The sequence below is a fragment of the Miniopterus schreibersii genome (genome assembly GCF_964146895.1).
Source record: "Miniopterus schreibersii genome assembly, chromosome: 14".
In the NCBI taxonomy this organism is placed as follows: domain Eukaryota; kingdom Metazoa; phylum Chordata; class Mammalia; order Chiroptera; family Miniopteridae; genus Miniopterus; species Miniopterus schreibersii.
In genome coordinates, this window is record NC_138114.1 from 4,018,319 (window position 1) to 4,045,270 (window position 26,952).

A 26,952-nucleotide genomic window follows, 5' to 3' on the forward strand; every position below is an offset into this window, starting at 1 on the left:
CTTAAACTGTGTTTAAGGCCTTGAAATAAGAATCACGTGGTCAAAAACCCTTTTATTTATATCAAATTCTATAGTGAGGTAGCTTCCTGTAGCTATACTGAGCATGCACTGAGCTGCAGAACACTTTGGCTGACTAGTTGATATTTAGCTAACTGCCAAGCATCACTCCCCCTCCTAACTTGGTATTATTACTTATTTCCATAAGCCTGGTAAACATATACAAGACCCTAAAACATTGCTTATCATTCAACATTAAAAAGAACAGACTGCTGCTCTCCACTGCCGCACACGCTTATGCACAGTCTCGGGGCTGAGCTGATAGCTGGGCTGCCCTTCACGTCATGAGCAGAAACAGCATGTGCACACGTACCCTGGCCGAGCGCTCCATCGTGTAAGCTAGGCCAGAGTGCACGATGTCTTTCTCAGATGCCCCCTATTAGGAAAAGGAACATAAAGTTAATAACACTGCACAAACACATGCTTCACCTATGTGAGCATAAAGGGTTAAGTCAATACACAGCAAGACAGAATTGTAAAGATAGACCTAATTTTTGTAGAATACCTTCACACCTCATCAGGCAGTTGCATTTTAACCATAATTTAGTTTTCATTGTATTTGATAGCAAACAAACACTCATAAAAGTAAGATCTTATACAATAAAACAATGAGCACAGGAAAGCACGAACCAAGAAACATGAAGGCAAGAGATGCTGCCACACCACAGCGCAGGCTCCACCAGTCACGCCGCAGTGCATTGGCATTCAACAGGAACACACACGGCACAGAAAGGCACCTGCGCCTCCAAGAGCAGCTCTGGGGTAGAATCCTGACGCTATATTCAGCAGTGTCACAACTTTTAAAGCTGGACAAATGTTAGCAGCTCTAATTAACTCCCTAATTCTACTGATGAGGAAAGTTGACCAGAGAAGTTGGCCAAGTTTACCAGTGGTTATTTTTAGAGCTGCAACATAACCCAGGGTCTTCCACCACTAAAAGTCAGCTCATCTCTTTCCTATGCCCATTACCTCTGTGAGTCAGTTTGTTTCAAGAGAGTCCTCTACTTAATTTGTGTTTTGGAATGCTTTCTAGAATTTTAGGACCATTACCTATCACCACCGCTCCTAATATGACATATATAGCTAACAAACACATACCTGATATGCCAGATAAAAACTTAAAAAGCAGGTCACCAATACAAGTTATCTATGCTGAACTTCACCCAATTAACACTCTATTCAATTAAGAAGGTATGTTTCTATAACATCTGTATGAACTAAGAAACATTTCGGTTAAGATTTATTTTGTTCTACCAAGTTAGGAAGAAGAAAAATATCTTGCTTTACAGTGGATACTGCTGTTTCTTAGACTCAGTCACTCATCCACCAAAACATTTATTGAGTATCTACTATATGCCAGGCACTCTTCTAGGCACCGGGAACACAGCAGCACATACAATGATGACAATTCTCTGTTCTCATGGAGTTTATTTTCTGGTGGGAAGAGGCACTTGGACTTAAAACCATGAGGATGAGTGAGAGCACCGAAATTGAATTCAGACAGAGAACTGGCTCAGGAACCAAGTCCCTCCCAATGTTAAGTGAGTGGAGAGCTGACAAGGATAAGCAAAAGGCGACGAGAAGGAACAGCTAGTGAAGTAGGGAGAAACCAGGTGAGTGCGGTATCTGGAAGGTAAGAGAAGAAAATATTCCAGGGCGAAGGCAGCTCTGTGACAACAGCTGCAGACAGAAGGAAGACAAGGACTGAGAACAGCCACTGGGTTTGGTGGTGCTGGTGTCACTGGTGACCTTGGCAACAACAGTCTTGGTGGAGTGATGGGTATAAGAGTAGGTTCGATTACAGAAGAACTGGACACAGAGTATATATAGCTCTTAACGAGGCTTGCCATAGGGGAACAAAGATGGCAAGACCTGGAAGAGGAAGTGGGATTAAGACTTACATACTTTTAAAACAGCATTTGGTACACTGATAGAAGTGACTGCACAGAGGGAGGGTTGATGCAGACGAGAAGGGAAGGTCTACTTGAGTTGTGCACTTGGTAGGTTGAAAATGGGCCACCCAATACCCAGAGCAAGGCTTGGACTTAGAGGGAAGTATAGAGGGTTGCTCTGTAACAAAGGAAGAGATGACACAGACAGGATACGGATGCCAGGAGCTGGGTACATGGGGAAATTCTCTCATTGCTTCAGTTTTCTCTGTGAGCATATACCACGGCATAAGCTGGAGTATAGGAGAGGGAGGAGAAAATAGGATGCTCATTCAAGAGAATGAGAAAATAAATGGAACAGGGGAAAGCAGTATCATTGCTGGGCAGCTCTAAGAGCCTGCTCGAGGCTAGTGTTTAGGATCTGAGCAGTCCCTGGGCCTCCAGACACAGGGGCATGGGCATGCAGGCAGGGGGCAGAGGTCTGGACTGTATCAGGGCTCAGGTGTTAACAAAGGGGGGGTGTGATGACAGAACATGGAATTTAAGTTAGATACGGAGAAAACTGAGGACATTAGGGGGTTATAAGGGACAGTGAAAAGATGGTAGGTCCTGGAAGGGCCAGAGTGTGGCTAGGGAAGAGGAAAGTAGAGGGAGGAGCAGGAAAAGAGCTGGTTTTTCAACTGAAACTTTATTACAAGATTCCTACAATAGATAAGAGGTGAGAAATAGCACGAAAGTTTAAAATTAGAAGCACTGCAAGCATTCAAAAACTGAGAGACCAATACATCGGGCAACAATTATTTTAAAAGGAGAAAAAGAAAGTCATCACAGCTGTTGTCCTAACCGGCTGTCCTGTACTCCCTCTGGAGGTTTCCATCTGAGTGACGTGTGCCAGGCAGGTGCTGGGACATGGGGGGACCACTGGGAGGAGCTAGAAGCCCATAGAAGAGCAGTGGCAGTGCTGCCAAGGAACTGTGGTTACTTGTGGTGCAAGGATGCAGGCAGCTCTGGCTCGCAGAGGGCACTTTCACGGAAGGTGCAGAGATGTGGTGATACCTAAGCAAGGAGAGGTCAGCGCATTTCCAACAGAGAGGACAGAACCAACAGAGACATGACTCTGGGAAAGAGGTAGATTCATTTAGGGGAACAGTTAGGACCTAGAGTAGCACAAGCACCTTCAAAATAAAACCCTTAATTTTTTCCCCATGTTTCAATCTAGTTCAGCGATTTTCATCCAGGGTGCTGCAAGAATTTTTAAAAACATGCAATACCTAACTAGTCAGGGGCACTGAACTCTTTTCCCTTAGACTGTCAGGTAAAAAAAAAAAAAAAGACAACAGTCAACACAATAATAACCGTTCAGTGTGAAAGAATCAAAACTAAACCTTTTTTTGGGTCAGATTGGCACAAAATTTAATATATTTTTTGGTGTGCTGCAGAATTTTAGTAATTAGTTTATGTGTGCCATGAGATGAACACGGTTGAAAACAGCTGAAAGAGTCTTAGGTTATTTTCCATGACTGAATATTTCATAAGAAGATACATTATAACTAAGCAGGGCAGGAGCACCTTAACAACTCTTCAATTTTTCCAAAGAGCAGCACCAGTCTGCACTGTTCTCAGGTAAAGGCACAACAGTTTCACAGTAGACATGGTGAGTGCAAGACCCATTAACTGTTTATGCTAGTTTAATACATTAAAGAAACCTTAGTTTAATTTGTATTGTTAAGCAGCTAGGTTAAACATTTTGTCTAGGCCGATTTCCTCTGACTTGCGTTCCACATCTTCGGCCTTTCCCGGTGAGGAAGCTCTTTCTCTTTGTGATGTGTGCGCACTATTAATAGACCCTGTCAATCGCTAATTAACATAAAACACGCTTTTTCATCTATTTTCACTCTTATTCATATCCATATAGTAATTCCAATTTTTATACTTCCAATCTTTACTTTTCATTTCTTTTTATTTCTCTGAAGCATAGAGGAGTTAAATACATATTATTTCTTTGCCACGACACTGGAATCACTGTTGAGTCATCCACATTGTCAAAGTGCAAAAGCAGAAGAGCCATGAGTTACTTACTTTGAACTCTGTGTCTAGAACACAATGAAAGAGGAAGGCACAAAGCACATACCAGTCATATAATTACTTTCATGCTGACTACAACCTGTCAATCCAACCCACCTGGCCCGAGTCTAAGGAGGGCAGGTAGTATGTGTAAAACGAGACTGTCACAGGCACACTCACCGATATCCTGTCTTGGAACTCTGCTGTGGGCACAACGGGAATAGTTCCACCATGCTTTCCAAATTTTCTTTCCAAACTCTCTTGAACAGACACTATGAAAAGTCAAGAGATGATAAGACAATGCTAGTAGAAGAAAAAAAAAAAGTAGAACCAAAAGTTGTCCCAAACTAGACTCACAACCCCAAACTAAGAGTTTTAGAAACCTTCAACACCAATGACATGAAAGGTTTAATCATTTAAAAGGATAAAGCACTTGGCCAAATTCCTATATAAATGTGAATTTAGGTCACTGCTCTGTTTCCATAACACCCATTACCAGGGTTTTTCCTTGGCTGTTTAAAAAAAGAAAATGCTGAGGGAAAAGGAACGGAAATAGATGGATCACTTCACCCAGATCCTGAGAGGGCTGAATAAAGGCTCTCAGTTGGAGGTCTTGGTCTCATTTCAGCTTGTTGAAAATTCTAACGTTAACTCTGGAGCCTACCCTTGTCCAGGGAAAACAGTACTCTCCATCCAAGACTGAAACATTCTCAATACTAAACAAGCCTTTCCTAAGAGCAACCAGAGGCACCAACAGAAGTTCCCAGTTTAAACTGATACCCTTTCTATTACTAACTTGTAGATTATGTTCTTGGAACATTACATTACAGAACAAACATCTGAATATAAATATATTTGAGAGAGCTAATATATTAATTATCCATAAAGAAATTGTGTTTTTTTTGGCCTAAGACTCATGAGACAGAATAATATAGTTTTCTGCACTGAAATTAAATTCTTTAGGATTACAAAAAGGAAACTAATCTTAAGTTTAAGCTTTTCCCAGCCTCCTAGCTGGCCTAAAACATTATTTTTGGAGAACAAGATCATCAGAACTTACTGAGCAAGTGGTAATTAGAATCCCTCTCATATTTGAAGGTCAAACGGCCATAACTGACATGATTTAGGTTCTTCAGCCACTCAAAGTAAGACACTGTCACTCCTCCAGCATTTAGGTAGAGATCCTATATTAAAAAATGTGACAAGAAGACATCAAAGATATGAGAAGATGATGGTTGTAAATAAAGCTTACAATAAACATAAGAGCTCAATTTTAATATCAAAGCAGATGAAGCTTCAAATTTTCCAAATGTATCTTAGATAGTATCCAGAACTTCACACTTAAATTTAACAACTCCCATTCCCAATCGAGCTGAGCTGTCTTTTCAACTTTTATTAATCAAGTATTTAATCAACTATGGTTAGAGCCTCTTCTCCACCAAAAAAGTTTTCTGACAAAACTGCTGCCCAATACAATGGATTGGCTTGCCTGGAGTACCTCACCAAAAGAGTAGCATTCCCTCCCACCACCTAAAGGCAGCCTCATTCTGTTAAACTGAATTTTTTAAGTGCTTTCAGCAAAGGGGTTCTTCAAAATGCTCCCTAAATCCACACTAACTTCTGATTTTCAATAATCTTTGGGCATAGACTCCACACTTATCCACGGAAAAACCCAACATGTGTTCCTCATATTAGCTTTCTGAATTAAGCAGCAGGGACATATATATGGTGAAATATATACGGTGAGGATCATAAAAGCCATCTTTAATTTTAAGTTAGAACAGTATTTCTAGCACAATGCACATTTATATAATTAGGTTCTAAAGAAGGCTAAACACTTAAGAAAGAGCGTGAAGTTACAAGAAAACGTTCAGGTGAAAATGGACAGGCTTGTTATACTAACAATCATTCTTCTACTTTACCTTCTGAAAGGCAAACTGACAATGAATTCACTACAGCCTGGGAAACTGATGATCGTCCCTCCAATTCCTTACAAAACCAATTACGATTCCAAGTACATATAAAAATTGGCAATCAGGTGACTTACTGGAATAACCATAATGTTCCTCTCCAGGAAAATCTTATCAGCTTCTGGAGTTGTCGGCCCATTGGCACCTTCAGCAATGATCTGTAAGTCAGGAACATATAGAAATGCCACCACCACCACCAAATCCCCTCCAATGAACTCAAGAGATGTGTACATATGGGCAGGAGGTTGTAGGAAAAAGTAATTTGAGTTTAAGTGGCCCTGGCTGGTGTGGCTCGGTAGGTTAGAGGTCATCCTGTACATCAAAAGATTGCAGGTTCGATCCCTGGTTAAGGCACGTAAGGAAGGCAACCAATCAACGTTTTTCTCTCACATAGATGTTTCTCTCCTTTCCTCTTTCTAAAATCAGTAATAATAAAAATTAATAAAAGTTATTTTGCTCTAAAGTATATAAAACCATTTTTCACCTTTCTATTTCCATAACTACTTTCTGGAAGTTTGGTTTAAGAGGAAACCCATGGTGATGGTTGCACAACTCTGACTATACTAAAAGCCATTAAACTGTATACTTGGGTGAACTGTATTGTATGGTATGTGTATTATATCCCAATTAAGCTGTAAAAAAAATAAAACAAAAAAAATAGAGGAGACCCAAAACGAGCACTTTTCTATGCCCTTCAATGTCCTCTGCCTTGGTGAGGTTGAACCTAGTCTCCATTCTGCTTTTACCTTGGCTTTGATTCTGGGTGCATTGGACTTGGTCAGTTGCTTCTCACTGGCAGCAGGGATCAGTATGTCACAGTCGGCTTCTAAGATGCTCCCTTCATAAAGCTTTGCCTTGGGGAAGCCCAGGATTGACCCATGTTGCTGTACAGATTGAACATCAGAATTAATGGCTGCACGAGAGTTTAAATGCTTAAGTTTAGTGCCTAATGATAGGAAGACAAAGTTATCTTTAAAGTTACATTTTAAAAAATAAGCAATGGAAATAGATTTAAATAAAACTTATTGCAACGTTACAATATTCAGGGAAGTTAAACTGCTCAGATATTAGCTAACATACCAATTTGAAGTCTTCCAGTTCCTTTGGGTCAATACCATCTGGATTCCATATGCTCCCATCAGATTCACCAACACCAACACATTTAGCACCGAAGCGATGCAAATACCTCATAGAATGCAGGCCCACATTACCAAACCCCTGTAAAGAACAATTCCGTATGACACAAAAAACAAATTCCTACTACAGATAGATGGTAAGAGTCATACTCTGAGGAATGCATCTAGACATTGTTAGAAGCAATTCTCAAAATCCTTTTTGCCTAAAGAAACAATGGACTAAATGGATTCTCTTCAACAATAAATTTCTATGTTTAACATGTGGAGCCCAACCCTTTGTTTTCTGTTGATAACAAGACCTGAAGTAGTTTAGTTAGGTGCAGCCTTGTTGATTTATAGAGAAATGACAGTGGTGTTAACCATACCACCCCAGTCCTAATTGGAAGTCACTAATTGGAAGGAATATGAATTCTATTTTAAAGTAGCACTTAACTTAATTTATCTAAGTAAAATAATCAAATACCAAACCAATTCTTTCTGTATACCCTTAATAGTTTAAGAGACTTCCCCTTCTGGAAACAAGTTTCAATTTAAACACTGATCAAAAGAAGTTGGTGATAGTTTCATATGTATTTGAGAGATACTTAAATCACTTCTAGTCACATGAATCATACCAAGGCTAAAACAATAAAGGATGTAATACTCTGAACACAACCATTTTAAAACTTCAGAGATTCTAAATTTTAAAAATTGCAAATCTAAAAACATTAAAAAACTTACTTTATATATATATATGTGTGTGTGTATATATTGTGTGTACACACACACACACACACACACACACACACATATATACATGTATTAGTTATTCTTTGAGAAACAAAAACTTTTACCTGAACAACAAATGTTTTATCTCCAAATCCTGGTGTCATTCCTAAAATGCTCATGTAAGAAGCTTCATTGATGAAGTTTTCAATCCCATGGAAAACTCCCCGGCCAGTAGCAGAGATCCGTCCGTGGATCCCACCCTGACTGATGGGTTTACCAGTGACACAGGCATGGGCATTAATATCCTGCAAGAGAAAGCCAAAACTTCAAAGATGAAACCTCAAGGAGAATTTCATACGCTGAACCAATGGAATGAAGGATTAAAGCCAAAATATGTTCTCATTTAACTAATATATGCTCATTAGGAGTTATGTGTGTCATCAAAAGGCACATGACTCACTTTTTCAAATTTCTGTTCCTAGAAAATGTGCAAAAGGAGACTATATTTTCCAGTGGGAGAAACAGGGCATTTACGAATTTAACATTAAATACGTACAAGAAACAAAGTCACAAAAATAGAGATAGCTCAGCTTAAAAGTGTTATTCCTTTAACAAATACGTAAGCCCTACTAAGTCAGGGTATATCCAACCCTTTTACTGTTTTAAAATCTAATGTTAAGACTTGAGTATGTCACCAAAACAGAGCTTAAGACAGGAAGAGGCATTATGGTGTTCTTGAAAGGGCAGACTCCATGTTGTAAAAACATTTTTCTGTCAAACTAATCTACAAATTCAATAAAACGCCACTTTAAAAAAGAACTTAAAACTCAAGTTCACCTTTAAAAAACTGGGTCAGCAAAAGGACTCAAGGAAAACAAAAGACAACAAAATAATTCGGGGCAATATGGAATATTTACTAAAATAAGAATACCCACTAACCCAGAAATTCTACTGAGAGAAATTCAATTTTCTTGTATATTTAGTACGGTATCATTTAGGTTTTAAAAAAACATACATGTGGGTAAGGCACAGAGGTCCCTACTATGTGTGAACAGAGTACCTCTGGCATCAGTGGTTCACTTTGGGAAGTGAAGTGGGAGGGAGGTCTTCACCGCCACCTTTCTGCACACCAAACTGATGTGCATGTCTTCTTGTTCAGAAACAAGTATAATTAAGAAAAAAGATGAAAGGGCTTGGGAGGGCTTCCCTTCCAAGGTAGCAAACATATTATAAACTGTACCACATAGTGCAGAGTAGACAAATTGATTAGTGAGACAGAAGAAACTAGATAGCCCTGTTATATTTCGAAAAGCATTTTACATCATGGCTAAAGTATACGCTATTTAACAAACTTAAAGCACTTTACTACCCATGTGAAACAAGATAAAGTGCTTCACTTCACAACTTACCCCCTACCGCCCAATAGATATCCTAGTGAGGTGAGTTAAAAAGGGATTTGGTGTTTTCTGTATTGTTTAAATATTTTTACAGAGAGAGCTGAGAACTGTATTACTCATCTAACTGCCAACAAAAAGAATAAAATTAATTTTTTTAAAAAAAGCAGTCTAATGAAGTGATTTACAGAATTAGTAGTTTCCCAGTTTTTCCCACGAATACTTAACACTTATGAATACAGAATTGCAAACCTAGTGCCAACTGCTTTATACAGTGGAAATGCAAATGCTGGAGCTGACAGGTCATGTGTGGCCGCCAGCCACAGGCCCCCAGCCCCCAGCATATCTAATTTTCCTGGGAGCCCCAGGAGGAGAGCGCACTCTTCCTCCAACACTGGCTCTTCCAGGTGAGGCTACACAAAAGGAGCTGCACGGTTTAGGTTCACGTCTGGAAATACATAACAAGAACTACGGCTTCCTTACCTAAGTCCTGATTTTTACTTTCCTATCATTTTAAGAAGGAAAAGCTTTTTATCAGAACAGTTGAGGTTTTAGCTGGCAGCACCTCACAAAGCACTCTTTTGCTGTCACCACTGAGAATGAGCTATGACTGACGATATACTGCCCTGTACTCTTCAGTCTAGTGTCTTGCTTAAAAAGAACAAAAGAACAAGAGACCATGCCCAGAGCTCATCAGGTGACGTGGAAAAAACATCCTTTTTGGGAATGACAGTCAAAACCAAAATTCTTTGCAGTGCCTCATACTGCTCCTGTTGTATTTCAGGGGATCTGTGAGATTGACCTGATGCGGTACTTTATTTTTTGTGCTAAGGGCATTATATTATTATTCATTTAGTTCTCATGGCCGTCTCATGAAGTAAGTACTATTATTATTGCCATTTTACACATGAGGAAACTGAGGCACTTGACACAGGTGAGAGCTGGGTGCGAAGGACCCAGTTCCGGAATCCAGGTGGCATCCATGCTCCCCACTAGACAGCACCACACTGGAAGTGAGACTGATCTCTATGGACACCACAGCCCCTTCCTCCCTGAGGGAGAACTAGTCCTCCCCTCTCCAAGGCTGATCATTCGAGGCATTCTGGCTCCATCAGAAGACTGCTGCGTCTGCCACGCTGTGTGTCTGACAAGGCGTGTCTTCTACCACAAAATCTGTGGTCTAAGAACTGATCAACGTGCCGAATGAACAAAAGTCTTTCTCTTGGGACAACAGCCATCTTCCCAGTTGTCTTCTGTTTTTCTTCAAGTGGAGACTACTCTTTACGCCCTACTTCCCCTCCCGACTGCCCTGCCTCTGCAGCGGCTCCCCTGCCTCCGTCCCTCCCTCAACACCCTCAATATGGGCCTCCAGTGCTTCTCATTCTTTTTAGCTGACTCTTCAATCTGCCCGTTTCTCTCCAATGCTAGGGCAGGCTAACGTCACCTCTTTTTCTGGGCTCCTTACAGGCTCCTGCCCCCCAACAATCCCATTCTCTGCCACACACAGAGCAAAGCTTAAAAGGCATACTTAGCTGTGTCACACACCTGCTCACAATTAGTGCTTCATTGGTTCCCGTTTACAGGACAAAGACCAAAGTCCTGTTGTCACCTACAGGGCAACAATCTGGCCTGACCCTCCTTTGCCCGCCTCTCTTAGGCCTACAATCTCAATCTCTACTCTGGTCACCATGGTCCTCTCTCAAGTTCACCTCTTTTGCATGAGATCCTCCACCCAGGCGCTTCCTTCTGCCTCTAACCCTTGCCCCACCTTACTCTAGTTGATGTCTACTCATTGTCTCCAGAGAGTGGGCCGGGTCCCCATTCTTTTTCCTGTGGCATTGGGACTCCTAGCCTTTACCCCACTACACTGTGCATGCGGGGAGGCACTCCACACATATTTTAAGTGTCTTTTTCAACTCCCTTTCTCTTCCTCCTCAAGTGTTTGCTTTTCAGGGTTCAATCCCTTTAGGGACAGGAAGTTAGTTTTTCTTATGTTCTGCCCTAGTGGCAGCACTTCTGCTCAAGTCCTTCTGGTTCTCTCCAACTTGACACTGTCCTTTCCCGTGATCCCAGGCATCTCATCCAGTTCTATCAAGTCTATTTCTGCCAGATGCCAATGCCTCTCCCCAACCCCTGGGAAGAAGGTTATCTCTTTGCTGGTAGAGCATAACACTGCCTTCAGTCCACCCTCCCCTAAGGAAGAGTCAGTGTCAAAGGCTCCCATTTGACCAGCAATTGTAAAACAGAAACACCAGTGTTTAATATTTTTGTCCTAGCCTTCTTACCTTTACATTCTCTTATAACCTTTCTAACTATGCCTTACCTTCAAACAATCTGAGCTCTACTGTTTCTCCTCCAACCTCCCCAAATCTCCCTATGTTCAAATTTTACCCATTTTCAAGGTCTAGTCCAAATACTTCTTCCAGGAAATCTTGTTTTAGAAACCGTAGGGGGCGTGCAGGAGGCAGCTGATCAATGATTCTCTCTCATCATTGATTTTCTATCCCTCCCTCCTTCTCCCTTCCTCTCTCTGAAATCAATCAATAAAAAAATATATGTATTAAAAAACACCCACAAAAACAAAAAGAATAGAAGTAAAATAACATGTAAATCAAGGTATGATTAAAGGGGAGGAGAAAACCCCAGTGAATTCTTTACTTTCATACATAACACAAATTGTTACTTCTTGTAGATAGCAAACAAAGCCCCTGGGCCTTTGGGTGGGTACTCACATAGTGCCCTATGGTGCTAGCATAGGTGTCAGCAATCCAGGACATCTCCCGCTCGCCTGTGCTCATGTCTGGGGCAGGTACATCAATGCCCGGACCTGGGGGCACAGGGAAAGGGCATCGCACCAGTTTTGAAGATGAACTCATCTCAAACACAAAGATCCTTATGATTCTCTGTAACAAAGCTATAGTGGCTAGGAAACTTTAGATTTCATTTAGGTAACTAATTGAAGTCACAGAAATACTTATTAAATGTTTCACTATCAAACTTATACACCCATAATGTTACATGGAAATTTCTCCCACTAGCATTTACTTGGAAAATAGCTATATACAGATATAAGCCACTCAATAGGACTCTGTATGTGCAAGCATAGGCAAATCAATTCAGCCTCTTGGATCCAGTTCCTTAAACTGCAGCCAGAGATAATGATACCATTGCGCTCTGATGAAGAGGATTGTTGTGGTAAGAAAGTATATGTGTATCAGACAGTGCAGTAACACACCGTTTACTGGGGTATAAGAGCTCCTCAGCAAATAGAAGAAGGAAAAATAAAGACACATTGCTGAAGCAATTGTATGAAGCCCCCTATTACTTTTACCCGTGATGGAATGCTGCTTTGACTTTTATTCAGTGTACATAAAAGTTTTAGGCCTTGGCGTTCAATTACTCAGATCACACTAAACAAAAAATTGGAGAATCACAAGTTAGTTCAAAAGCAGCAATAAGTACCAATGACAACACACTATTGATGGTCACGGTGAGATTCAGATACAAATGTCTTAAATTATGCTCACTCAAATCCATAAAGGCAGAACCATGTAGAAATACTTCTATCAAAAAAAGTGAGAATAAGAGGATGATCTACACCCATGTAAATGACTTGGCACCATCACCAAAACAGACATGAGGGAAAATGCAGGTTTCATATATTATGCATGTATATATATATATATATATATATATATATATATATATATATATATATATATATATCTCTAAGTATGCAGACTTCCATGTGCATATATGTGTGTAGAGTTTGGAAACATACGCACAAACTTGTTCACTGTTTGGATTTCAGCCTTGTTTATAGCTTTCTATGTTGTTTTAATTGTATAATACAAACTCATTTTCTTTATAAAAAGAAAAACACAACTTTAAAAATGGTTAAACTGTTAAGTTTCCCCAAAATAAAGATCGTTCTAAGAACTGTACTCAAGTTCTTTCTATAATTTTTACTTTTAAACCAGCAATATAAGGTACATTTTAATATCTTCTACATTTCAGGACCAAGGTCCTAGACACTGTCCTTTTTTGTACAAGTTAGGATGCCATGGATATAGATATGGATATAAGACAACTTTGAAATAATCACGGTTTGCTTTTCTCACTCCACCCTCCTCCCCAACTCAATCTGGAACTCTATGCCCTGGTACCTTTTTTAAGGCATCTTATAAATCTCATGAAGTCTAAGACCCTCCCCCCATGGAAGAAGTAATGCTATATTCTAGCCACACTCTCTGACAAAAGGGCCATACAGGACACATTAGGTTATTGTAAGGGTTTTTTTCAAAGTTTACAAAGTAAACTGTTGTAAACTTAAGAGTTTATAAAGATGAATCTAAATTTACACAACCGAATTAATGCTAACCTTTCACAAATTAGAAAAATAAAAGAGGAAAGAGTATTTCTTGACTCATTCTATTAGCCACTATTATCCTGATATCAAAGATCTCACAAGAAAAGAATCCTGCAGACCAATATTCCTTAGAACAGCATCAAAAAGAATAAAATAACCCCAGCTGACGTTTTTGCAGAAATTGAAAAGCTGACCCAATGTGAGACGGTCAGGACTCAGACTCAGGTTACAACTGCAACCTGAAACTCTCTGTGGAAAGGGAAGTGAGGAAATAACAGAGAAATAACAGCAATTCCACAGGCGTGCCCAGGACTAGCTCTGTGGCCTGGAGAGACAGATTTCTAGGCCTGGAGGTCTGGTCTGGTTGCACTGTGGGTTACCGCGGAACGAGGCTTTTGCACATAAGAAGTCAAATTGCTAATACTTAAGCTCAGTGTTTCGATGACTCACTTTTTTTTCAAATCCTCACCCAAGGATATTTTCTCCATTGCTTTTCAGAGAGAGTGGAAGGGGGGGAGAGAGAGGAGGAGGAGGAGGGGGAGGGGGAGAGGGAGAGAGAGAGAGAGAGAGAAAGAGAGAGAGAGGAGAGAGACACTGATGTGAGAGAGACACATCAATTGGTTGCCCCCCGCACACGCCCCAACAGGGCTGGCTGGGGATTAAGCCTGCAACTGAGGTGCATGCCCTGGGCTGGAATCAAACCCAAGACTCTTCAGCCTGTGGGCTGACACTGTAACCACTGGGCCAAACAGGTTAAGGCACGAACCACTTTTTAACCTTTGGAACTATAAGATACTTTGTCAATATAGAGAAAATTAAGCTGAATATACTCTGGATAATGGGCAATAAATACAACTGAATAAAATATGAAATCACTCAAGACTATTAAATACTTTTGAGATTTCAGAGAAGAGGAAATACAAGATAAAAAATTATGAAGGCTATCAACAGGCTGAACATGACTTCCATTCATAACTCTCAGGATGAGTAGGCACTCCTGTGCAGTAGGGAGTCCACTCACGAACTGATGCAAGTCCACAGCGGTGTGGAGGAAAGGAGGCATGCCAAGAGTCCAAATGCCTTTGAAATGGATGTCAGGTCAAATCTAGCAAAGTTCTAGTATTACCTACATTTATTTCTATATTAGTTTATTTCACACGCTTTCCCCTAAGGATATCTTAAGTTCACAGAACTTATCAACAATGGGGGGAGTACTAGGGGGAAAAACCACAGGGGCAGAAAAGGAGAAAAAGTAGATCTTTCCTATGTTAGTCTTCTTTAGTTTGACTGTGTTGAAAAGGCAAACATTCTAGTAAGTAATTTGGTCTATTTTATTAAATAAATCAGAATATTTCTAGAACAAGAAAAGAAATACAGAGACTCAGTGCTTACAAATTAAAGATTGACAAATATTCATACATCACAGAAAAGATTCCTATTTCACAAAGAACATATGACACAGATAATTATTAGTATGATACGAAAACATCAACCAAATGAAGATCAGCACCTTCAGAAATTTAGTCTGCAAAAGCTCCTAGTAACAAACAATAAGAATCTTAGGAATCCTCAAAATCAGCCAGTGACACAGAGCGAGTCACTGGCATGAGCCTCCCATCTCTGCCCGTGCCCACTGCTTCAAGGCACAGGTGGCACAAGCCTCCAGTTCCAAAAGGCACCAGACTTCTCACTGCTATCAGAACAACAGGATTACTACTGTAAAAATGCTTTTTACATATTAAAAATGTTTACAATACAGGTATTGTTTAGTTCCTAAATGTATGGCCTTGGTCTTTCTGGAAGTTGCAGTAGCGACTGTACAATGCTGTTAAGAGTTACTGAAACCCTTTACTATGTCCAAGGGAAGAGATGGAAGTGGCTTCTCCTGGTGTCCATACTGCAAACTGGGAACCTGAACTTTTCTATGAGAGATGTGTCATAAAGAGGCCTAGGTATCTCACCATACTTATCACAGAACCCAGTCTCTCAAAGTAAAAAACATGGCAACACCTACCAATAAAGCCCTTCTTTGCCAGTTCCATGGTGAACCTCCTTGTGATCTTTTCCAATTCATTATCCTGTAAAGAAAAAATAAAAACAAAAAAGACTTTGATAGGAAATCCACTTGTAGAAAAAATAGTTTTATCATATTTTCTATTTATAGGATATTTTCATACAGCTTCTTGTTTTTTTCTCAGAACTCATAAAGCAGGCATTTCCATTTTAAAGATAAGAAAATGAGAGATTAGAAATTAGGTTATACAAACAACGGAGTAGAAGTAGGGCTCAAATTCCAGTTCCTGTTCTCTTTATTAATATAAGACCCTATAAGCACTTGCTACGGAATATTTCATTTAAAGGGCAAACTTTTAAAAGAATAAAATCATATATATTTGTATGTCTGTTAACAGATGTTAATTTGGTACTATATAAAACATAGTAACGCACAACCAGTGTGGTTCAGTGGTTGAGCATTGACCCATTAACAAGGAGATCATGGATTTGATTCCCAGTCCAGGAACATGCCTAGGTTTCAGGCTTGATCCCCAGGAGAGGGCGTGCAAGAGGCAACTGATTGATGATTCTCTCTCATCACTGATATTTCTCTCTCTTTCTCCCTCTCTTCCTTCCTCTCTCTGACATCAATAAAAACATATTAAAAAACAAACAAAAAACCAAACATAGTAACAACTAGCTTAATTATCTTGGAATTGATAGCATAAACAGTAAGATTGTTACCAGATTAGTTACCAGATATTTGTCACTAGAATCCTGAGATCCTGATACAAAAATCTCAGATCATGGTAATTTATAAATATGCATGTAAGGGCCTAAGAATATGAAAGTATTAATTACCTTTTAACCAAATAAGAGAGTGAAAAAGGAGAAGCTGGTGACCTTTCACATGGCAAGCGCTCAGCGAGTCAGTTATCTGCTTGTTTCCCATTCCTTTTAAAGACCACTGATCTCACTGGTGTGGGGCACACAAACACCTAGTAATCAAGTCCTTTGCTAGTGTGCCATGTGCACAAATGTCATTACGGTACTTACAGTATAGTTCTTGGGATTGATCTTAACACCAGCTTTGGCACCCCCAAATGGCACATCTGAAAGAGGAGGCTGAAAGTTGTTATTCCATAGAAAGGATAACAAACTTAAAAAAGAAGAAAGCACTATGCACTATTACAAAAATGTGCGATGTTTTAAGCTTTAATTTCAGAAAATTCAAGCAATAAACCCATATTGACCTCTTCTAAAATGTTGTGATTTAAAATTCTAGTTAACAGAAGTTAAAATGCATATTTAATCAGCGTGTTTTACTACTTCTGAAAGCAAACAGCATTCTTATTTTCCTTCTAGTGTGATCCGGTCTTAAGAAGACAGAAAAGGCCTTACACAGAGGTCTACACTTAAAGGAAGAAAATCCAATTAATTGCTATAAAAAGTTCCCCATTTAAAAGAAGACTAAATCTAGCCCTGGCAGGTGTGGCTCAATTGGCTGAGAGTCACTAAAGGTTGCCAGCTTGACTCTGGTGAGGGCATATGCCCAGGATGCGGGTTTGGTCCCCGGCTGGGCTGTGTATGGGAGGAACTGATCGATGTTTCTCTCTCACATCGATGTTTCTTTCTCTCTCTCTCTCCCTTCCTCTTCTCTCTCTAAAATCAATTAAAAAACAATAACATTAAAAAAAAAGTTAAATCTTAATTAAGACTAATTGAAAAATGATACAAGCCTTAAACTGTGAAACAAAAAAATCAGTTCTGATAAAGTCTATTTTTCTCTAACATCTTACAAGTAACCTCGTATATAAACATATTTCCCCAAAGAGCTCTTGTTAGGTAACAACAAAGGAGATCACTTACCAACCACTGCACACTTATATGTCATCAGAGAAGCCAAAGCTTTTACTTCATCTACACTCACATCAGTGCTGTAACGAATACCTGGTAGTTTTAAAAAAAGGGAGGGGGTGAGAAAGAAGGGAATGCATTTAGAACATCCTTCTGACAGGTTAAAATAATGCTACATATGGAAAATGTCCACACTTTTTACATTTTACACCCCGGTTATTTTCAAGGACGCTCCAAGTAGCTTATAATAAAAAGTCAATATGAAAGACCAAAAGGAAAAGCTGCTCAGCAGATACTCAGAAAGAGCTACAGGATGAACACTGAATGTGATTTTAAGCATTCTGATAGCTAAGAGCATCCAAGAGAGTTCCTAGGGATTTAGAGAGGAGTAAGAACTAGCCCTGTCCTTCAGGGACTTACAACCCAGTGAGAAGCAACAGTAACTATGATTTCACAAGAAAAAAAATTACCTTCAAATGAATGTTTTTTACACTTTTAGGAAGGCAGCTAACTTAGCAAAAGCTTTATTTTCTTTTACCTTTTGGTTTGGGTGATTTGGTAACGGGGAGTTCAAGAAATTTGCTTTCTGACAACATACAGATATGGGCAAATGGTATAACAGATTCAACTTCGATATCAGATGGCTAAATAGAGGTTTTAGCTTCAAATGGGTATACTCAGAGAGCCTTACCTGTTCCTTCCCTCACCCACTGCTAGCCTCTTTCAACCAAGAAATAAGAACCTGAGAAAGTCATCTCTTCCTCCTGGGGATGAGTAATTCTTTTCATTCTTTCTGCAAGGACAGGAGGTAGCCAAGCAGATAGGTAACTAAGTCTTAATGCCCACCCCTGTATTTAGCAGCACAGGTGTTTGGTAGCGGGAACACAGAAACTAGGTTTGCCCACTACTTTGGTTTAGGTCTTGGTCAATCACCATCTAAGTTCTGCAGGGTTAACCATGTGGTGTATTCCATGGTCCTCTCCTTCTCGACCCCAAGGAAGAGAGAGGCCTGAGGCTGCTGTTTGTCTGCACACTCGCTGGGGCTCCCTGATGCTGTGTTTGCTTGTGAGATGAAGGGTATCTAGATGAAATTGGGTACAACTTCACTGAGAGTCACAAGAAATGGAGGAACCCAGGCACATCTCAAAGAATTCTGGGGAAAAAGAAGTTTTCAGATAGAAATATACAGTATCTAATGAACTGGTAGTTTGGGAAAACTTCCGTAGTCATTTTTAAAAGCTAGTTTCTTATGTTTCAGAAAACATCTACTTCTACATAAATGACCTTTTTTTTTTTTTAATCCTCACCTGAGGATATTTTTTCCATTGATTTTCAGAGAGTGGAAAGGAGAGAGAGAAACATCGATGTGAGAGAGACACATCGGCTGGCTGCTTCCTGCATGTGCCCTGGTCAGGGATTGAGCCTGCAACCAAGGCACATGCCGTTGGCCGAAACTGAACCCGGGACCCTTGAGTTCACAGGCGAACACTCTAACCATTGAGCCAAACAGGCTACGGCCATAAATGACCTGTCATAAGAGAATTTTATCTTTTATGTATGTGATCATAAAGAACAAATGCTGAATCTGGGCGTTTCTTTGGCCTATTAGAAAAATAAAATGATTATATTTAGAAAGGTGGCCTCTTAGAATCTTACATATAATGGGTTCTCACAACATTTGTGGAATAAACGTACTTGTTATTAAGATTGAGAAATAACAAGTATACTGTTATTTTTCAGTACATGTCTGTACAGCCTGCTTCCTTCCCCACTTCTCTGAGGTCCCTGTTAAAAGCCCTCCCTGACCACCCTATTTAAAATAGCACCTCTTCCACATCCCCACTTTCTAGTCCCTTCTATCTTTTTATTTTAATATATCTTTATTGATTTCAGAGAGGAAGGGAGAGGGAAAGATAGAAACATCAATGATGAGAGAGTTGTCATTGATCGGCTGCCTCCTGCACGCCCCGCCCCAGACTGGGGGTTGAGCCCGCAACCTGGGCATGTGCCCTGACCAGGAATCAAACCTAGATCTCCTGGATCCTAGGTGGATGCTCAACTGCTGAGCCATGCCTGGCCAGGCAGCCCCTTCTATCTTATTTAATGGTTTACTACTGACTGTATCTGTTGACCTTGGCTTCCCTGTGAAGACACAGCTTTGTTTACTGCTTTAATTCCTGACGCCTCATACAAAAAATGGCATGTATTAGGCACCCAAACACATGCTGAATAATACGTGAATATTCCTTGACTCCTAAAGCTTAAGATGGAAAGAGAAAAGCCATGGCCACTAAATTCTGATATATATGTAGGTTCTATATAATTCACCCTAAGTGTTCATATATATTATGGGAGGACTACAAAGCACTAAAAATCGAAAGTACTGGTACCTAAAATGTACTCCAGACAGAAACAAAATAAAAATTTTAAGTAATATTAAGATCAAGTATTTGCACTGAGGCTATCTGCAACTCAAAAAAAGTAGAGGGTTTATCTTCTGGGAAGACTAAGTCATCTCCTCCTCTGAAAAAGCCTCCTACATCGAAAAAGAAACCAAAGCAAAAAACCCCAAGCATTTGTGTCTTTTAAAACGAAATGCAAAAACAATGTTAGGCCAGGGGCCTGGGTTGGATGCAGTGTCCAGCACTTCCTAACCAGTGACCCAGTCCAGGACCATCTGCTGGGGGTGTCTGCACTTGCTCACCCAGGGAGGCCCACACACTGCTCTTAGGCTTCATGTCAGGATCACACAGGGCAATGCGTGCAAGGCTTAATGAATCTTGGTTTCCTTATTTCTCAAGATAAATTCATGGAGATAGTAAATAGTTTACTATTAGTTAGTATTCCTCCTATTACACATAAAGCATAGTTTTCATTACCTTTTAGAGCCTGTGGAAGTAGTCACTAAGTTATTTCAATTTTCCCTGCTGTCTTAAGTGGGTGAAAAAGCTACTTTCCCTTTTTCAGTGCTTATAATTAACATTCACTGGGAAACCAGCAATCCTAATACTACAGGCATCCTGTGTTTTGCGTTATGCCTCTTCACTTTTATGAGACCTACACCAGTACCTGTCTGTGCTAACAGAAAGAAAACCAAAGAGATCTTCAGTTTTATGAAAAATAGGAAAGTGTTCAGTGTTTGCTTTGCAGCGCACCTTCATAGGGGCAGCATGCACCCAGAGCAGCAGGAGTGGCACTGCTTTTAATATCTTAGTGTTATTATAGGTTCTATGTGTTATTTGGTAGGTTATTTTTTGGGTCTGAGAGTGCTCAAAATTTTTTCCATATAAATTAATGGTAATTGCTTCTTCGATTCACACCATTTCGGCTTACAAAAGGTTTAATATTAATAGGAACACTATTTTTAGATAGCTTATTGAGAGCAGGGGAAACATCTTCTGGATATAGATGTTAATTAGGAACTAGACTCCTCCTTTTACAAAAGGGTGTAAATAAAATGTCTAATTCATTGCAAAAGTCCTGGAATGATGAGTCAAAAACACTGTGCGTGTGTAACAAAAAACATGTTTCCAACGGACAGGACCCAGGAATTCTGGTTTGTAAGAAAAATTTTCTTTCCTAGCCACACCCATTTAGAGATTTCCATGGCAAGAATTAGAAGTACCTCCCAACCGCAGGCCTTTTCTGCAGGCTATGAACCAACGAAGAACTTTTAGTAGCCAGAGGTCAGGGAGGAGCTGGCAGGAAAGAGGGGCAGAGTGCTGGAGCTGAGAGGGTGGGACCCAGAGGTGAATGCAGGTGGTAGTTTGGGCTAAAGAAGAAACATGTTTTCATTTTACCTTTCAAATTAATCAATGGTATGTAAATGTTTTTATTTCTAGAACCTGGCAGATATGCTAGAAAAAGTTATTCAAATTGTTATTCTGAAAAACATAAAGTCTCAAAAAAAATACTTTGTAGCAATACTTGAGATGAAACAAACCCTAGTAATAAAGGAGTTACCCACATGCAGGAAAGCGAATTGCTCTTCCTGTTCTGGGATTGGAAACCAAAGACAATTACTGAAAATACACTGTCACCTGATTTTTTTTTTTTTTTTTAAATATATCTTTATTGATTTCAGAGAGAGGAAAGGAGAAGGAGAGGGAGAGATAGAAACATCAGTGATGAGAGAATTGTCATTGACCAGCTGCCTCCTGCAGGCTCCCAACTGGGGATCGAGCCTGCAACCTCGGCATGTGCCCTGACCGGGAATTGAACCCCGATCTTCCGGATCCTACATCAACACTCAACCGCTGAGCCATGCCTGGCTGGGCACCTGAAAAATCTTAACCACGTTCTACTGGACACTAAGAATATGACTGTATAAAAGAAGATATACTCCACTAAAACTAAACCTGGTGGACTAAGAGACAGCAGAGCTGGAGCACTGAAGGACAAAAGGATAGGACACATACTTCGAAGTTCTGAAAGAAAAGGAAAAAAGCATTACTGGATGCCTAATATTTCAATACTCAATTTGAAGACAAAGTTGTTCAATAATGCCAGATAACAGGTAATATACACATACATACAAAAAAGCCAGAAAACTGTAAAATGTTTCAAACCAAAATGAATCAAGGAGGATCCTATTTGCGGTCTAAATATCATCACTTTTTATAAAACCAAGCCTTTCCTCCTGTTCTGTGGGATGGGAAGCGTGGCAGAGAAGGCTAAAGGTGAGCAGGACCAAACAGAGATCAGATGGGGGCACAGGGATAGAAAAGAGAAAGAAAACTCTTATTCTTGAAATGGTGAAAAGTAAATTAAGTTTTTCTGGTATCCTCAAGTCTTAGAGCACTGTTTGTTAGCCTCTGTTGACACCAGCATTATGAATGTGTGGGAAGAAATCAACTGAGTCTTTGAACAGGGTTGGCATTTTCAATGAAAAGCTGGCTAAACTAGAAAGCAAATGGGGTGATTACACAGGTGTGGACCACAGGACTGCTATCATTAGAAATGGGTCTAAAAGCAAGGACCACTTTCTGATGGACAACAGAGTAATCTGTGCTGTCAGTTCACCAGAGAAACTAAAGAAAACCACCCATGACAATCTTTATTATTTATCAAACTTGGTAAAATTGGATGAAGGGCTGGGGTAGAATTAAGTACCTACTTTACAATGGGAACTTTGAAAGCACCCCTTTTATTCTCAAAATGAGCTGCTTTGAGCTAACTGGTATCCAGATGTCTCAAAAGAACATTAATGAAATGCAGCCATCTGTAAACTACACACAGCACAAGACATTTCTGCCTTTTAACTTAATCACCAAAGATATTCCTTACTATCCTCGAGGGTGGTGTACACTGAGTTTTTCTATGAGAAATAAAAATCAAAAGCAAAAACTAGCTTAAGTTGCTATGGTGATGAAGAAAACAGACCAGCGTGAGAGTCAGTGGAAACCACAACTTGAATGTGCCTCAATGTTTTTCCTTTTGACACACACCCAGAAACATACAAAGAGCTCTTAGCGACCAAGTCACCACTGTTTCTTATTGAGAATCATTAAACACATCCATGAAAATTCAGACAGTTTTTAAGATTGCATGAGCTCGTGCCTTCTAACAGGGTGTGGTTTATTCACCAGAAACCCAGTTTCCAGCTGTGCTCGCTCCACTCGCTCTTCAGAAGCTGCTCAGTAACCACAACCTCCTCTACCAGCACAGAAGCCCCAGAAACGCTCACAACTCTTAAAATCCATGCAGCAACACTTTTGTATTTACTCAGCAGAGTCTACTTTCTCACTTAAAATTATGTAACACATGTATGTTTTCATCAAAATTTAAATACAGAAAAAACTGAAGTCTCCCCTGATTACTACCTGTGACCCCAGTCTTCTCCTTAGGGGTGACCATTCTTAGCAACTGAAGTGTATATGTATCCTTCCAAATCATTTCCCTGTATTTATGTATATACATAACTACAGAATATATAACTTTGTTTTGTGCTTAAGTATTTAACTTACTGCCCAATGAACAGAATAAAGAATATGCACTTTAAAGGAGGATCTTGTTAACTTTTCAAGGGTAAGATGGAGAAAGTATATGCCTGTATTTCTAATGTTTCTAAGGATCACTTTAAACCAGATTTCCCTTATTTTCAAACTCCATTCCTCTTTCCTAATAACACTCTTCTGTCCCTGGTACCACCACTTTCCCTACTAGTGCGTCAGGCTAGGAATGTGAGGTCTGACTCTTCCCTTCAATCCATACATACCTGTTGGGTAATACTGTCCTTTCTTCAAATGTCTTACTGTCCTTTACTTTCGTTTCCTCTGATATTACCTACCACGCCATTCCCAGTTCCACTGCTGCTAGCTTTCTGTGTCCTCCTAGGTTTATCACCCATCCAGCAGACCTCAAAGGAAAATTTTCTCCTTACACACTTCTGACACCAATGTATGGGGTTTTCCACACCCAGCAATTCTCCACTTCTCTGTGAACACCAACTGGGTGTCCTGTAATTTAGCTCAATCTGAGACTGACTACCCAGAGTTAGGGCACACTCCACAGGTTAAGGGCTCAGCCCCAAGACCCCGTCCCATTTCAGTTACAAGCACTGAGTGCTCAAGGTACCCATACTTCTATCCAACTTGGCTACAAACTGGAGGCTCCCACAACCCCTTCCTCAGGTTTGATAATTTGCTATAATGGCTCACAGAACTCAGGGAAACACTTCACTTACATTTACTGGTTTATTAAAAAGGATCCTGAGTACAGGAGCTTCTGTCCCTGAGAAGTTGAAGTGTACCATCATCCTGGCACATGAATGCCTACTGGGAAGCTCTCCCCCAGCCGAGTTTAGGCATTTTTATGGAGGCTTCCTCACACAGGCACGATGAAGTATTAACTCAGTCTCCAGCTCCTCTCTCCTCCCTGGAGGGTGCAAGGTGGGGCTGCAAGTTCTAAGCTTCTAATCTCCGGTCATTTTTCTGGTGACCAGAGCCATCTTGAAGCCACCCAGAAGCCCACCAAGAGTTGCCTCATTAGGTTAAAAGAAGTTCCCATTACCCAGGAAATTACAAGGGTTTTAGGAGCTCTGTGTCAGGAACTGGAGTTAAAGACCAAATATTAGCACAAACGATACTTCTAGCACACCTATCACTCAGAAATTACAAGGATATTAGGAGCCGTGTTAGCAAGAGGGTGAGGGTGGTGCAAGAGACCAAATAAACAAACATTTATGCCACAAAACCTTACTTCTCACTACTTACAAACACAGTGTGTCCCCATGACCCTATCACATAGTCTCGCCTTAGGCCTGGCTGAAGCCACCCCTCTACTTCTCTCTCCTAAATGACCTTTCCCCTACTCAATTTCTGTATAGCCCTCCCTCCTTCCAGATCACAACAGTCTCTCCCGAGGATCTTCTCTGAACTCCAATTACGGCAACACATTGTTTGGTGTGCTTTCAATTTGTCATTTATTTATGGTTTCTGGAAAAGGAAAATGTAGAAAAAATGTACTAAGTTTAAAGCAAAGAGAGAATGATACGGTGCAGAAGAGACTTTGGATTCTGCTCTATTTTGGGGAAATCAATGAAAAAACATTTCAAAAAATAAAACAAAAAAATCAGTGTGTGCTTTTTGTTTTTAACTCTCTTATGGATAGTTCCCCAGCACATAGTACCTGACACAGAGAACACAATTAACAGACATGCAATAAACGCACTATCAGAAATTCCCATGAACTAAATAATGTTCTTTAAATAGCAAGTTTAAGACTGTTGCCTACAAGGGAAAAAACCCACCTAATGGAAAAACTGATTTACTTGGAATACAGTCCATAGTTTGCAATGAACACAGTCCTGACTCAGTAAATCCCCAATATAGGCACCATTATCCTGGATTATTCCTTTGCTGTTTCTCTCTTGGTAAGAGATTAAAAAGAGTTCACGTAAATCCTAAGGCCCAATGTGTACAAAATACTTTTAGAAAGGCTTATGTTGACATGTTCGTGACAATGATAAATGGCAGAAGGGCTCACATGACTGACAACCTCTGTAATTGTCATGTGTCATGTTCTTTTCCTCTAGCCAAGAAATTCAGAAAATTAGGTCTTACAGTCTGACTTCAAGAACAATTGAGAGAAATAATAGCAAGTCTTGATAAAAAAAGGCCCTTCTTAGTTTTTAAGGAAAAGCCCCTCAGAAGAAAGCCATTTAAAACTTATTCCATTGAAGCCTGGCTGGCATGGCTCAGTGGTTGAGCATCAGCCTAGGATCCAGCAGATGGGGGTTTGCAAACATTCCCGGTGAGGGCACATGCCCAGGTTGCAGGCTTGGTCCCCTGGACTGTGCAGGAGGCAGCTGACCAATGACACTCTCTCATTATTGATGGTTCTCTCTCCTTCTCCTCTCCTTGCTCTGAAATCAATATATTTAAAAATAAATAAAATTATTCCATTGAAAACCCTTAAAGATAGTTGTAATAATTGAGAAATGTGTTGTTCTGGCTACACATTAACCTGTTAAACACTGAAGCTCTTTAAACCTCTTTTAATGGAAAACTCTCTTTAAAATGTTATTTCATTAACTAAGTAACTAGAATAAATGGGCCTCTAAAGATATCATCTATGAACAAGTTTTACATGCAGTTGTTTGAATATGCATTTATTTTCGGGGAAGAAGGTAGGTCTTGTCCTTCATAAAACCTTTCCTGGCTTTATCAACAGGATTTCACACATCAATACTTCAGTTCTGATACTGAGGACTTCAATCTACATTAAATTCTGCCTCTGGAACGGGGAAAATATTGATTCATCGGGATATCTAGCCCAGTTTTAAGTAAGTTTTGGATTTAGGATTGTTCATAGTTATTCTGTGGGGAAGGACTGGGGGTAGAGCTGCTTCACTTTTCACTTTGTAACTTTCATTACAAAACAAAAGACAGTGCTGGCCCTGGCCTGGTAGTTCAGTTGGTTAGAGCACTGTCCCCATAAGCCAAGGTTGTGGGTTCAATCCCTGGTCAGGGCACATACAAGAAGCAACCAATGATGCATAAATAAGTGGAGCAACAAATCAATGTTTCTCTCTCTCTAAAGCCAATTTAACAAACAAACAAAACAGTGCTAAACCCACTTTCTTTCCACTGTAAGTCAGAAAGTTCATGTCCAATTGTTATTTCTTGAACTTAAAATTTCAACACTGCCAGATTGGCGTTTAATACATACTGGCGCTTGTCCTCCAATTTTTGATGCTCTAATTCCTGCAAAGTGTACTTTGCATATAATGAGTGAGCAGTGTTTGTCTTCTTGCACGTGGGGTTTTTATTGGAAAAGCAAGTTAGCTAGATGGATTCACACAAAGCTATGGGAAGATTGAATAATACTCTGATATGGTTCTCCACCATTATCTTAGCTCTTCCTTCCTTAGTATATTTGGCATGCAGAGGGGTTGGGGTGAGTCCAGAGGCATTTGGCTTTCTTTTCCCTCATTTTTTTTTCTTTCCTGAAATAAAAGGTCTTTCTTTATAGTAGCAACACAGTTCCATATTTAACTAAAAAGTACTAAAA

At 39.9% G+C, this 26,952-nt stretch overlaps 1 protein-coding gene across 2 annotated transcripts in view; it reads right to left on the bottom strand.

The window, feature by feature from the left end:
- Nucleotides 1–26,952, bottom strand: part of GLUD1 (glutamate dehydrogenase 1) — a 33,184-nt gene that overhangs the window by 1,885 nt on the left and 4,347 nt on the right. For both annotated transcript variants that reach the window (XR_014000241.1, XM_081157950.1), the window contains exons 2-12: nt 17,452–17,532; nt 16,639–16,694; nt 15,602–15,665; nt 11,951–12,045; nt 7,950–8,129; nt 7,061–7,198; nt 6,727–6,864; nt 6,058–6,138; nt 5,071–5,194; nt 4,191–4,282; nt 371–433 (exon numbers count right to left, since the gene is read on the bottom strand). Coding sequence is in view for 1 of the 2 variants with exons in the window: in XM_081157950.1 (XP_081014076.1) it covers nt 371–433; nt 4,191–4,282; nt 5,071–5,194; nt 6,058–6,138; nt 6,727–6,864; nt 7,061–7,198; nt 7,950–8,129; nt 11,951–12,045; nt 15,602–15,665; nt 16,639–16,694; nt 17,452–17,532 (1,112 nt within the window). In the remaining variant the exon portion in view is untranslated. The remainder of the gene's footprint in view (nt 1–370; nt 434–4,190; nt 4,283–5,070; nt 5,195–6,057; nt 6,139–6,726; nt 6,865–7,060; nt 7,199–7,949; nt 8,130–11,950; nt 12,046–15,601; nt 15,666–16,638; nt 16,695–17,451; nt 17,533–26,952) is intronic.